The 14,106-nt window shown below is 45.7% G+C and overlaps 1 protein-coding gene across 1 annotated transcript in view; it reads right to left on the bottom strand.

Moving 5' to 3' along the window:
- Window positions 1–12,322: 12,322 nt before the first annotated feature.
- Alpk2 (alpha kinase 2) overlaps window positions 12,323–14,106 on the bottom strand; it is a 111,961-nt gene continuing 110,177 nt past the window's right edge. Inside the window, exon 13 of the mRNA XM_090353026.1 lies at window positions 12,323–13,109. Within this exon, the coding sequence (XP_090209152.1) occupies window positions 12,893–13,109 (217 nt within the window). The 3' untranslated portion in view covers window positions 12,323–12,892. The remainder of the gene's footprint in view (window positions 13,110–14,106) is intronic.

Here is a 14,106-nt window from a genome sequence, read left to right as displayed (position 1 = left end):
ATGCACTTCCCTGTGCTCCATTTGCCCTGAGATTTTTGCTGAGACATCATTAAACTCAGAGCAAAGAGAGGGGCATTCTAGGTTCTGTGTTCTTTTCTACTACAGTGGCTCATGTCATGGCTTCTTATGATTATTGGCTTATGGTAGTTACTTCCGCATTGAAGACTGGAGACATATTCCTCCTGATCTCCCGAGAGCACACATAGAAAGCAAGATTTCCATATCATAAATTTTAAAGGCACCTTTAGCATGATGCTGCTGCTTCCAAATTTCTAATGACAGTCCATTCTTCTCCTGGTCAGTTTTCATCTCTCTCCTGCCCCACAGAACACAAAGACTGCTGTTTCTGATGTGCCATTCCTGGGCCCACTTGGACCTGCAGTGAAAATCATTCTCTGGAAAAGAGAGGCAGCCATAGTGCCTTGTTTTCTTCTCCAGGAAATGGACCATTTGAGTCTTACTTTGCTTTGTGGATCTTGCCGCCTGGGCCCTATAATGAGTCCTTCCATCTTTGTACGATATGTACTTTGAAAATGACAATCACCACCCAGGGCCTGTCCTACTTCTTATCCACCTTCAGGAAAGGGTTCGTGAAATCTCATCATAGTCACCAGATGTCAATGATACATGCACACATTTTTCTGAATCTTAAACCTGCAAGATGTTTTTCACTCGTGTACCTCCTAGAGAAGAGAACAGAATGTGGAAATTGGAAACCAATTTACTCTGAGTCTTGTAATTTGGAGTCCAGGTATTGTAGAATTTTCTGGCTGGATTCATATTTGTGCCATCTTCAGAGGCTGAGTAGACCTGTGTTGTGTGGTTACTGTGTGCCAGATATTGTACTGGGCTCGTGGGATGTGAAAAGCCCTCCATAAGGAGCTGGATACAAGCCTAAACACATCTAGGCCTCACTCCATTAGGTGCCAATCCAGAGGCATAGACAGGGAGCCAAGAGGCTTGAACTATGCCCTTCATTTCTTTCCAAATGAAGCAACTCTGAATTTTTGATGTTATGATCTTCCTTTGTTACTACTGGGAAAATATTCCTCCTGGTCCACTGTGATGTCTCAACTGCCACCAGGTCACGAGGAAAGGGCATTTCTTTATTTGCAGCAACAATGCTGTAATAGGAAGCCCTTGAAGCTTTTACTTTGGCATTTGCCAGCCTAATGAGCAGCCCAGGATCTGCTGAGGGGTTGGAGCATGGATCTGAAAGCTTTTCAGTGGTGTGTGAGAGCAATTTTAATTTCCCTGAGGAGCCTGGAGGATGTGAACTGGTTGTTGTTCACAATGCAGGCTGGCTTAATAACACGCTTACCATGCCAGGCCATTAGTCTCTTTCCATCATGGCTGCCTCTTCTCGGGTCACAGAACACCCAAGCCCCCGGACAATCATTTCACTGTCCCTCAGCTGCCCCTCCCTCTGGACAGGCTCAAGGAAGAAATATACAGATAGTAGGTACCCTCCTCAGAAGACTTTTCTCTTTAATATACAACTTCCTTTCAAGAATCCTTGCTTGCTTGGTTGTTTCCTTCCTTCCCTCCTTCCTTTTCATTCTTATGCTGGTACTGGGATTTGAACTCAGGATGTGGGTGCCAACACCCAGCTTTTATGTTCACAGCTGATACTCTACCACTTGAGCCACAACTCTACTTTTGGTTTTTTGCTGGTTGATTGGAGATAAGCGTCTCACAGGCTTTCCTGCCTGGGCTGGCTTCAAACCAAGATCCTCAGATCTCAGCCTCCTGAGTGGCTCAGTTTCAAAGCTTTCTGAAAGAGAAGAAAAGGGTCCAACCCATACAAGCTCACAGAAAAAGATGGATCAGACCGCAATTTTTGGTGTACTTGGGAGGTTTCCACACAGTGCACAGGTTGAAAGATAAGCCAGGAGACTCAAGCATTGATTCACTGCCTCATTCATTCAACCAACATCCATCTGTGTTCCTGCAAGATGCAGGTAGCATGCACTCACTGGGGGGACACTGAAAACTCACAGATGTTTTAGTCTCTCCGAAGCTGGCTGCTGCCAGTCTAGTGAGGACATGGGCAGGTGGCATGTGACAGCTTAGGGGCTATAGGGCCTATGAAACAGATTGAGGGACGCCAGAGTGAAAGAAGCCAATGCCATCTGAGAATAAGAAGCCAGCACTCCAGCTGGCATTCTGCAGCAGCCCATGAAAGAGAACTTTGACCTTGGCAAGTACGGCTTAGATGGTTTCACCTTGACTGGGGCTGTGTTACCTTCATGTTTCCAAGGTAATCCCCAAGAGTCCCTACAGAGAACAGTGGAACTATAAACCTGGAATTTATTTGGTGGGGATTTTCCTATTTCAAAATGCAACCAAATGCCCACAGGGCACGTATCCCTTTTCATGAAAAGAAGCATGAATTTGGCAAATGACTACAGGCAGATGTGTCTTGTGTGTGTGTGTGTGTGTGTGTGTGTGTGCCAGTGGGGTTGGAGGGAGAAGATATTAGTGCACATGAAGAATTTTAATTTCTCAAAGGAGCCAAGTAAAAACCTTTAAAATCTCATTCAGCTGGGCTCTCTCTCACACAACCACCCTCTTCTTCCCCTCCACCCCCACTTTCTTTATGAACCAGGGAAAGTCATAGCTCTGACCTTGGCCTTGGGCAGAGGATACATGCCCCTGCGCTCTGAAGCCTGGGGCTGAGCTTTACCTGGGGTGCTGCTCCCTAGCGGTAGGTCTTGCTCCTGCACATCACAGTGGTGGGTCAAGAGGATTTCAGGTTTGCTGCTGAGGATTCCAAAGGGACCTCCCTTGGCAGCAGAATGGGCTTTGATCTGGATGAAGTACATTTTCAAAGGCTTGGGGGAGAGAGGAGAAAAGAGAGTGGAAGAGATTATTCAGCTGAGTGTTGATCCATTAAATACCCCCAAACAAATCTTGTTCTACCCAGGCAACAGGCTCTTCCTTTTCATTTTAACCCAGGTAACAACTAATTAGCATCTTTCCCATTTCTTTGGGCTGTTTGTCTTCCCTGGAACACATCTGCCTTGCTTTTCTGCGTGGTGCCACACTGCAGCCAGATGCAAAACAGAGCTTCTCTCCCCCTTGCTTGGGTGTGCCAGCCATGGGACAAAAGAGGCAAAGCAAAATCCCCAGAGAGTGACACGCATCCACCAGACCTGGACCTCAACACAGGCTAACTGCGAGAAGGGCCTGGCAGTGTGGGGATGCAGCCAGCTCCTCACAAACAGGGGTGACCTCTGAGTCAACTATCCATGTGCTATGCATTGAGAACCATTCACTGGGTGTGCGGCTATAGAGGGCATATAGTTGTTTGTGTATATGTGTGTGTACTTGTGTGTGTCTGTACAGAGACTAAACCCTGAGATCTGCTTCTCAGTTGTCTGAAGATGAATGCTGACAATGTGCTATGAGGAAAACAAACGCATATAACCAGAAATGACTGGCTATTTGTTAAAGCATCTTCTAGGTAGGCAGCCTGGAAAATTCGTTAAATGGGCAACCCAGACATGACTCTCTATTTCCTTCTGCATGTCAAGAGAATAAATATACCAGAGGCCCCCGAGGCCTGCTGGAGGGTGATAGCAGTGGAACCCCAAGAATATAGAGAACTCAGCACAGATTGTCTGTGCAGTCTCTTTAACTGTCCCCTTTCTGGCCTTATTATCCCTGCAGATTTCTCAATCCTGTCTTTGGACTATGTCACCAAAAGCACCCTTCCAAGGAGATGGCATCTTCTATGGACATCCAAGGTACAATTCTGAGCAGTGGGCTAGGAATCTCACATGGAGGAAGATGAAATGCCTGAACTGCTTCCTCTGAATTGCCATCGAAGTTGGGTAGCATCATCCGCACCTGGAAGAACGAGAGCTCCAGGGAATGAAGAGGCCACCTCCCGACTCTCATCTCTGTATCTCCACACGACCCAGTAGAACCATACTGCTAGAAAGCTTGTAGAATGAGAAGGAAGATGGAAGCTCCAGGTACCCTGTCTGCACTTGTAAACCATGTGTTTCTTGAGAGGCAAAAATATCATCTTTCTAGATTTGTGGCCAGGGAAGGTACAATGTTCTGTGACTAAGAAGTGCTTTGGTCCGCTGACCTCAAGTCATGTGGTCCGCAGCTGGTTAACCCCATTCTTTGAAGGGTGTGATCCAATTCTATTGTAACTCAGGTTTGAGTAGAGTCAGAGATTTCAGGAAAATAAGCTTGGAAGTAGGATTCTTCTCCAGAAAGACCTTTTGTTTGTGTGTTTTTGGTCAGTCATGAGGTTTGAACTCAGGGCCTGGGCGCCATTCCAGAGCTTTATTTATTTATTTTTTGCTCAAGGCTAGTACTCACCACTTGGAGTCAACAGCTCCACTCCGGGCTTTCAGATTGTTAATTGGCTCTTAAGAGTCTCATGGACTTTTCTGCCCGGGCTGACCTTGAACTGCACTCCTCAGATCTCAGCCTCCTTACAAGCTAGGATTATAGCAGAAAGATGGGTTTCTAAATGTGTTCTCACTTTTCTAGGACCCTGGGTCTGTTGTGCTTAGCTGACACTAAGCTGATGGATAAACCGGCAGAGGCAGGTGTCAGGCATGGGATCTGCTTGTCAAATACCATCCTGCGTCAGGACAAGCCGGTGGAGGTCAGGATGGTCATCCAACACTGTGTCCATAGTATGTGCAACTTGAATGTAAGTGAGGGCTGTTCCTGAGCCACAGCCCTGACTGGACGCTCCCAATCCAAAGTAAAGAAAACTCGGTGCAAACTCCCAATTACCCGGATTACACCAGACCACTTCTGTGAGAACGTCTGGGATAGACCCCATGCCAGTGCTCTCTGATGCCCCCTGTGTTATAGGATCTGGCCAAGATAAAGGAAGACTGGTTTTTGTTGTTGTTGTTGTTGTTGTTGTTGTTGTTGTTGTTGGCATTGTCCCTGAGCTCTTCAGCTCAAGGCTACAGCCCTTGAGTCACAGCACCACTTCCGGTTTTCTGGTGGTTAATTGTAGATAAGAGTCTCACAGATTTTAGTGCCCGGGCTGGCTTTGAACCTCGATCCTCAGATCTCAGCCTCCTGAGTAGCTAGGATTACAAGGGTGAGCCACCATGTCTGGCTGAAGGAATATTCTTTTGGTGGGTTACAGGAGGTTGCGGGGGGGGGGAGGGATAGAAATTCAAGTAGAGATCTAGGAGTTGAGAGAAATTTCTAAGGAACACACCAAGTAAAAGATTAAAAACTAAGGGGGGGCTCCAGTTTTTTTTAAGCTGCCTTACTTGTATTTTAAAAATCATTGTTCTCAGGGAAATACTGACGTGAGAGCCAAAGATAATGTCCAGAATTTTCACATATGTGGATGACTGGCCCTCACTTTCTCCAGGACATTTTAACCCAGCCTTAATGATTTGCCTAATGAAGGTTTCAGAACCCCTCCTGCTCCACAGCCTGACGACCCAGGGAATGTCCCCGTCTCCAGAATGTGGAACGGGGAGGGTGTAGAACAGGAAGGCAGTGCTAAGCGGTTCCACCTCAGTCCTTCTCCCGTTTTGAGAAGGGGCGGTGCTTCCTCTCAAGCACATCCCTAGGGGGCCAAGGATAATTTATGGGCCTGAGACCACATCTAATTTAAACTCTCAATCTGGGGAGATTGGTTTGATTGATTCGTTTCCTATAACACAGATGTGGAAACAAAGGGAAAGACCGTATTGATCTTCAAGACCGTCTCATGAGGCATCATTAGCAAGCTGTGAATATAGACATAAGCTAGGACCAAGCAAGACCCCTCCAGGGAGCTCGCCAGGCCAAGCGAACCAAGGATGGAGAGCCAAATTTCCTGTGGCCGGTTACTTCTGAGAAATGTATGCTTACCTGCAAACAGTACTCCACTTTTGAAACTCATCCACTTGCCCAAGAGTGCAGGGCTCTCTCACCCCTGGCCTCTGCTGCCCCTCAGCCAGCTCCATGCCTTCAGAAGTCTGCCTCAAGAATGCCAGTTGTGGACTTGGGAAGGGAGATTTCTAGTTGTGTTTCTGCCATAGTCCTCTTTCTCCCATCTGCCTCTGGGTGTCTTTGTCTGTTCAGCCTTTATAACAAAACACCATGCATGAACTATGGCTTCATGACGATTTGTTTCTCACAGGTCTAGTGTCCAGAAGTCGAAGAGCCACGCACCAGAAAGTTCATCTGATGAAGGGCGGCTACTAGTTCCTAGGAAAGGCCTTTTTTGGTTGTTGCTATGGTTGGTTTGGGTTTTGGAGTGCGTGCGTGTGTGTGTGTGTGTGTGTGTGTGTGTGTGTGTGTGTGTGTGTGTGTGTGTATCTCATGAATTTGTCTGCCTGTGGCAGCTTTGAATCACAAGCCTCAGGTCTCAGCCTCGTGAGTAGCCAGGATTACAGGTATGAGCCGCCAGCGCTGGGCTAAGGTGTTCTAGATGAAGTCTCCCAAGGCAGGAGACATGGGAGGATCTCTTTGGGGCCTCTTTTATGAGGATGTTAATTAAACCACAAGGGCCACACTGGCAGGAAGTGGTTATCTTCTACCTCCTAATACCACCACCTCACACCATCACCCAACACCATCACCCAACACCATCACCCAACACCATTACCCAACACCATCACCCAACACTACCACCTCACACCATCACCCAACACCATCGCCTAAGACCGTCATTGCCTTGGAATCTCAGTAAATAAACTTGGGAGAAACACAAACATTCAGCCTAAGGCTCGGGTCACTCCAGGTCCCCCTGCCTGTCCCTGAGCCCCTCTAAACACAAGTTGCTACTTTCCCACTGCTCTCCTACTTGTTGGCCTGAGGTGCCTGGGTGCTGGTCAGATGACCTACTCTCTGGCCTTCATCTTGCTCCATGCTAGTGTCCCCCAGCTTATCCCCTGTCTGGGGACTGCTATGCCCCTAGCACTCCACGGAGCCTATGTAAGCAGGTCTTTTTCTGACCCATCAATGAAGACCCTCCCTAGGCCTGTCCCCTGGTCTCCTTATTCAGAATGGGGATACCTCTGAGACCAGACAAATTTTCCTTTGTTTATCGCCCAAGGATGTTCTTATCCTTCCTTTCTTCTTTTGTCTACCTTCCTTTATCTCTCTGCTGCTCTGCTCCAAATTCTGCTCTTTCAGAAAGATGAGAGAGGAAAGAAAAGAGGGGAGCTGCAAGGACCACTGATCAAAGCCATGCTTATCTAAACCCAGTGAGGAAGATGCACATGTGTCTGTCAACAAACCCTGCATCATTTTCAGGCCACCTGGGCCCTGTGGTGCTTCAAGTGGATTTTTGAGAGATCTGCAGTAGAAACCCTTAATTGGTCCAGAGCCTGGGGAGCTGGGATTAATAAGTTCCTCTTTAGTGGGGCCAATGTAATAGTATGGAATGATTTTTGAAAACCAAGCCTTGAAAAAATTTATTACATAAATCCATAGGATTTCTTCTTTTCTAAAAAATCAACAACAACAAAAAAATACAATTTATAGTTGCAGGCGATTGATTCTAAGTAGTTATTTTTATATTGTTTTCTTCCCCTTTGCCTTTGTGACTTGTGCACTGATTTATGAAACTCATTTCCTTTAAGATGAATGAGGCATAGATATTGAGAGATCCAGGCATTTGTCAAGCTAAAGAAAACATAAAACTTAGTAGTTATCATAACATATTTATGGAATGCCCTCTCAGTTTTTTGTATGCATGAATTAATTCTCAGATCCTTGCAGGGTAGGTATTATTGTGTCTATCTATCATATAGAGCAGGTAGATTTCAGAGAGATTAAGTAGCTGTCTGAACTCCCATAACTGGTAAAGGTTAGAATGGAGCCTGGAGCTCAGTTGGCGTGGGTTGAAGCCAGCATACCTATTGCTCAGGTTGACTTCCAGCTTGAAAAGGTTTGAAGTCTAATACTCCCATGCCAAGGATAAAGGAAGCTAAGAATTTCATCCCACCAAATTGACCTGAGACAGGATGCTGTGGCTCTCCACTGAAGAATGCCAATATGGATGGTCAGAGCCAGTGAGCAGCAGAGATCCAGGGGTCTTCAATGGACCAGGTATTCTCTAGGGATGAATGAACCAGAAAAAAAATCCTGCCTCAGAGAACTAATATTCTGATATAGAAGAGACAGACAATTAACAAAAAGAAAACTTGTAGCCAGGTGCTGGTGACTCATGCCTATAATCCTTTCTCCTCAAGAGGCTAAGATCAAGGTTCAAGGTTCAGTGAGGATGATGCACCCTTCTATCTGGGAAATCTAACTGTAATCCCTCTATTAATTACAATTAAAAATAATGCTGCAATGAAACAAAAAGATAAAACATTTATTATGTGGCATGATGATAATGGCTCTAGACAGGATTAAAAAAGGAGGCTAAGAAAAGCCAGCAGACAAGGGATGGGAGAGGAGCTAGAAGAGGGATTTGCGCTATTTTGGAGGATCTTGCTGAGACCCTTACTTACTCTGAGATGTCAAGCTACTGGAGGATTCTGAGGCCTCTTTTAACTTTGGTTTCAACTGAAAAATAACAGTGCAATTTTATCAGCAATCGATCAGAGAGCTCTGAAGACACATTTCCCACTAGGATGCTGGAGTCACACTGTGGGAGGAATGGGACAGGGAGAAGCCAGTGGTCAGGGTCCTGGGCACTGGGATTTGGGTCAGCTGTGCTACCAATGACAAAGGGTTCCTTTCAAGCTTTTGAGGAGGAGAGGGATGTCCCTAAACTGCTGGAGATGGGAACTGGGCTCCCAAATATGTTCTTCCTTCAGGAATGATGGGGGTTGGCTGTGGCGGGGGCGGGGAAGACTCCGAGATAACCAGAGAAAATCCCAGTGGGCCAGATTCTCATGTGATATTATCGAGGATGGAGAGCTGGAGGGGCTTAAAGTGCAATCTTTACTTCCTCTAGCCTGGGCTCCTGTCCTGAGCAAACCACGTGGATGTGGATGTAGGAAGATGAGCTGGGCGAGGTGGCTCACGCCTGTAATCCTAGCTACTCAAGAGGCTGAGATCTGAGGATCAAGGTTCAAGGCCAGCCCAGCCAGAAAAGGACCTGAGACTCTTGTCTCCACTTAACCTCTAAAAAAACTGGAAGTGGGGCTTGGCTCAAGGGTAGGACAATAGCCTTGAGCTGAAGAGCTCAGGGACAGTGCCCAGGCAGAGTTCAAGCCCCATGACCCACAAATAAATAAATAAATAAATAAATAAATAAATAAATAAATAAATAAATAAATAAATAAAAGAGCCAAGAAACTCCTTCCTGACAGCCATGAGAAAGGCCTGTAACAGGTCCACCAGGGACTCTTTAGAGGGAGGTAACTGCCACAACACGGTCCAGGACTTCTAGTCTTCACAACTGTGGAATAGTGACTTCCTGTTGCTTACATCCTTAACACTTATCATACTCCATTATGGCAGTACTTATGAAATAATACAGATGCCCAAGTAAAGTGACCAACTTACAGCTGGAGAGCAGGAAGCCTTCCCCTGTTCATTCTGTTTAGATGTAAAGTGAGAGGGGAAATATGGTGGGTTGGAAGGGAGATGGAAATGACTAGCTCAATAGAATTGTCTAATACTTCCATACCCTAAAATGGAAGTCAACAGCCTGGCTTTTCTTGGGGACATAAAATCAAAAGTGAGTTTGAGAAAAAAAAGGGAAGATGCTTTTTGGGGATCATTAGGCTTTTCATAAAGAAGAGAATTTTTAAAAATCTTGATCCACTGACACAATCAGCGCTTGTATATATTTGCATGTAAAATCATCAACTGGAGGCTGGTTTGTGGGGTCAGACAGAAGAACCTGGCTGCTATCTTGCTTGCCAGCTTTTACAAAATGGTCTTAGAACAAGCAGGCTCTACAGATTTCATAGCACCACAGCAATGAAGCAGGCACTCTTATACTTGGAGACAGATTTTCTGTGCCCCTTTGATTTTTTTTCCCAACTAGTGAAGCCTGTGTGGCATCAGCAGATCTCGCTGGGGGAGAAAGGCTGCTCTGTTCCTATTGGCACACGTGGTCCAGGACTGCAAAACAGACACAGGGAAAACAAACCAGAACAAACCGGATTGTTGGCAACCTCTTCCAAGAGGCATCCAGTTGAACATATGCCCAACTCATGCACACAGACACATGTGCACTCATACACACACATACACACACTCATTAGAATGTAACATAGTTTTTAATAAGAGGACTTTATAGGGAAGAATGGGTGAGAATATTAAAAAGGGTGACATTGATCAAGATATATTATATTCATAAACTGCTTTGTTAAATGGCAACTCCTTTGTACAACCGCTTAAGGAAGAATGATAATGATAATAAAAAAGCAGTTTATAATTAGAAAAAGAATTGTTACTTGTTTAGGTGTTCTTTTTATGACAATCATGTCAAAATCTTTTGCTGTTATGAGGCTCCACAGAAGCATGGTAGGGAAGCACTGGGACAAAAGATAACATGAAATATTAATATGAGTTGGCCATCCCCAGAGCCAGTATGAGTCCTCTCCAAAACAGGATGCCCGCTGGCAAGAAATCCTCATTTCCCTGCCATTCATGTTAGTGACGAACTAAACCTGGTTTCAGGAAGCTTTCATCCATCCATTTTTGTGACCCTCCAATCACAGAGCTCTATTGTCAAGTTCCCTAGGGAACTGAGGCAATTCTGTCTGTGACTACCCTGCAGGCATTAGGAAGGAACAAAAGTCCAGCTGGACCCACAAGGCCACCCTAGCACTGTGTATTTATAGTCCTAATTAAGTGTCCATTGTATGTATTGTCTTAATATAGCACACTTACAGAGCCCAATGAGACAATCCAAAAAAACCTGGATTATTAGAACTATACAATCACAACAATGAAGCCGGGCATTTCTCACCTATGGGGTAAGAAAGCCCACTCCACGTCCTACCTATTATTTGATTGTGCAAGAAACAGTACTTTATTTTAGAAGACAGGGATTTGATGGCTGGCTAGTTGGCCACAAAAGGCACATGAAGGCTATCCTCAAGGGCTATGGTTAAGACAAACATCACCACAGCAGCTCAAATGGAAGAGCCTTGATCCCCAGGGCAGCCACAAGGAGACAAGCCACTGCTGTTGCCGTACCTGTTCTGTCTCAGAGCCACTAAGTGTTTACAAACTGGTGAAACCAAATTACAAGAACCATGAGTACTTTGAAAAACAAAGGCCTAAGTGTATGTGCTTTGCATCTTAAGCTGATGGCAAAGCACAGAATCCAGGAACAGTCCTTGAGCTGTTCTTCAAAGTGAGGATCCAAAGCCAGCCAGGAGGGATGGAGACAAAACTCAGCTGATAGAGCACTAGCCCAGGAGCAAAAGTGGCAGGTTCTGAGTTCAAGTCCCAGACTCAGATCTGATTTTTTGGAAAAGAAAAGCCCGCTAGAGGGGAAGAGGGCTCCAGAATGACATTGACTTTTCATGTTCCACTTTTCTATACTTCTTTAAACCCAGACATGGATATTATTTTTGTAATTATTATTGCCAAAGTAAGCAAGCTACTGTGTCAAGAAAGTTATGGTTACCCCCACACTGACCTGGAGATGATGGATGATAGACAGATGGTCAGCATCTATCTAGATAACAGAAGAGATCAGTAATGACCAGCTGATATGTAGTCAGATAATAGGCAGATGTTCTCTTTTTAATCAAAACTCTATACAGAGAAAAATAGCATTATTAAAGCTAAAGAAGCCAGGTGCTGGTAGCTCACGTCTATCATTCTAGCTACTCAGGAGGCCAGGGTCTGAGGATCACAGTTTGAAGCCAGCCCAAGTAGAAAAGTCTCCATGAGATTACTATCTCCAATTGACCACTCGAAAACTGGAAGCGGAACTGTGGCTCAAAGTGGTAGAGTGCTAACCTTGAGCAAAAGAGCTTAGGGATAGCACCCAGGCCCTGAGTTCAACACACACACACACACACACACACACACACAGCTAAAGAAGGCAAGAAAATCCTAGGCCAACATCTGCCATCTGCTCATAGAGGCTGACTTTTGCCATGGTTTCTGCTTTGTTTGGGAGTGGCATATCAGGAGGCACAGAAGAGGAGGCTTAGGTAAGGAGACCCATGTGAGGCAGGGAAGAAGGGCGGAGTCCTTGTGAGCTGGGGTACCCTTGCCACAGTTAGCACACATCTTCCATCAGCCATCCCTGGGTTTAGGGAGTAAAATAGAGAGTAGCCCAATCTTAATAACAATATAAGAATGAGACAAAACACTAATGCAAATATTTTGCACTTCAGTAAAGCTCTTAAGAAATCAGGTGCTACATCCAGGGGGAATGTGAAATATGGCACAAATTCCAAAAGAATGCCATGTGCATGTTACATTTCTTGTTTATGGATTTAACAAATGGACATTATCATTGGCTATGTGAGTAATGAAGGGAGATGGTCTGCCATTTCAGAAGCCACCTCCAGCCACACCAGACACGTCGACACTCCTGCAGCAACTTGACATTCATGAGTTCTGTTCACATCGCAGCTGGATATGCCTAGAAATGGTGAGGGGTTGGGGTGGGGAGGATTAGGGATGGGTGCTTAGCACCAAGTCCTTGACAACAAACCATGTGCAAATACACCAATGACACACCACATGAGGGTGCTAGAAACGCTAGCCAGCTAACCAAGAGCAGACTGTCTTTGAGACGGCCAACAGCTGAGTCTCTGCACAAGTCTGGTCACGAGTCCTGTCCTATAGTTATGGCAGCAGATGGCAGGTGATGGTATGGAAACCACTTGAGGCACAGTAGGCAGAGCAGAAAGCTTGCCACACACACTGGGCAGGCTGTGTGTCTTTGTCTCCTCTGCAGCCATAAATGTCCACTCACAGCTCGAGTGCTGCTAGCTGGTGGCCACTGGTGACTAAGGGGTGGCATGCACTAGGCTTTCTTCTCTGTTGGGGTTCCAGGCCCTGGCTTCTTCCCTGGTGTGGAGTTTGTCTGAACTCTGCCTTTCCCGACGCTCGGCTTCTTTGGCTTCTGGCTGCTGTTCTGCAGGGATTTCAGCCCCAGCATGTGGCAATACTTGTTACACTGGTGTAGCGCCTTAAACTGATCGATGAACGTCATGGAACAGTTGCCCTTAAATCCTTTGTACCTGTAAGTGTAGGTGACAGGAAACAGTATTGAAAATAGGTCACGATCATCTTAGAAACATTTGGAAGGAGAAAAGGATACTGCAGTTTAGGCAAGAATGGCTATGTGGTTAAAAAAAAAGATAATAAAAGGAAAACACAAAGATGGTGGAATTTAGCAAAGTCAAAGACCCATTGCCACGCACAGCAATGAGCAAAGGTTATAGCGCAGTGAGGGAGCAGAGCTGGTGACATGGCTCAAGTGGTACAGCCCCTGCTTTGCAAGCTAGCACCACATAAAACAAAATAAATAAGCAGGGCTGGAGTGTAGTTCTGTGGTAAGGTACGTGAGACTCTGGTTCTATTCCCCAGCATTGAGGCACTGGGGTGGGGGGGCTACGGCACTGGGTGTCAGGGTGCACATTGTAATTGCAGCTATACAGGAGGTAGAGATAGTAGAACCAAGGTCTTAGGCCAGCTTGGACAAAGAAGTGTAAGACCCTCTGTGAAAAGCTACAGTAAAGGCTTAGCATGCATAAGGCCTTGAAATCCTAGAAAACATACAGCGAAGGTCTGTGAAGTCTGATCATAGCAGGATTTCTCTGCTCTCAGCTATAATGTTTCAGCATATTGTTGGTTCCTCCTCTTAGCCACAGTGACTAACTTGTTTTGATGATGACAATTTTTTTTTTGCCGGTCCTGGGCTTGAGCTCAGGGCATGAGCCCTGTCTTGAACTTTCTCAAGGCTAGAGCTCTACCTCTTGAGCCTCAGCACCACTTCTGGCTTTTTTCTATGTATGTGGTACCGAGGAATCGAACCTATGTCATCGTGCATGCTAGGTAAGCACTCTACCACTAGGCCAAACTCCTGGGCCCTTGATGATGACAATTTTTAAATGCACTGAAAGCCATCCCTAGCCCACCCAAATATTCTGAATTGAAAAAAAAAAGTCTTGTCAGGCTTATTGGCTCACACCTATAATCCTAGTTACTTGGGAGGTTGAGATCTGAGGGTCGAGG

The sequence above is a fragment of the Megascapheus bottae genome, chromosome 19 (genome assembly GCF_031878675.1).
Source record: "Megascapheus bottae isolate mThoBot1 chromosome 19, mThoBot2.hap1, whole genome shotgun sequence".
Taxonomy (NCBI): domain Eukaryota; kingdom Metazoa; phylum Chordata; class Mammalia; order Rodentia; family Geomyidae; genus Megascapheus; species Megascapheus bottae.
This window is presented reverse-complemented; position numbering and strand designations above follow the sequence as displayed.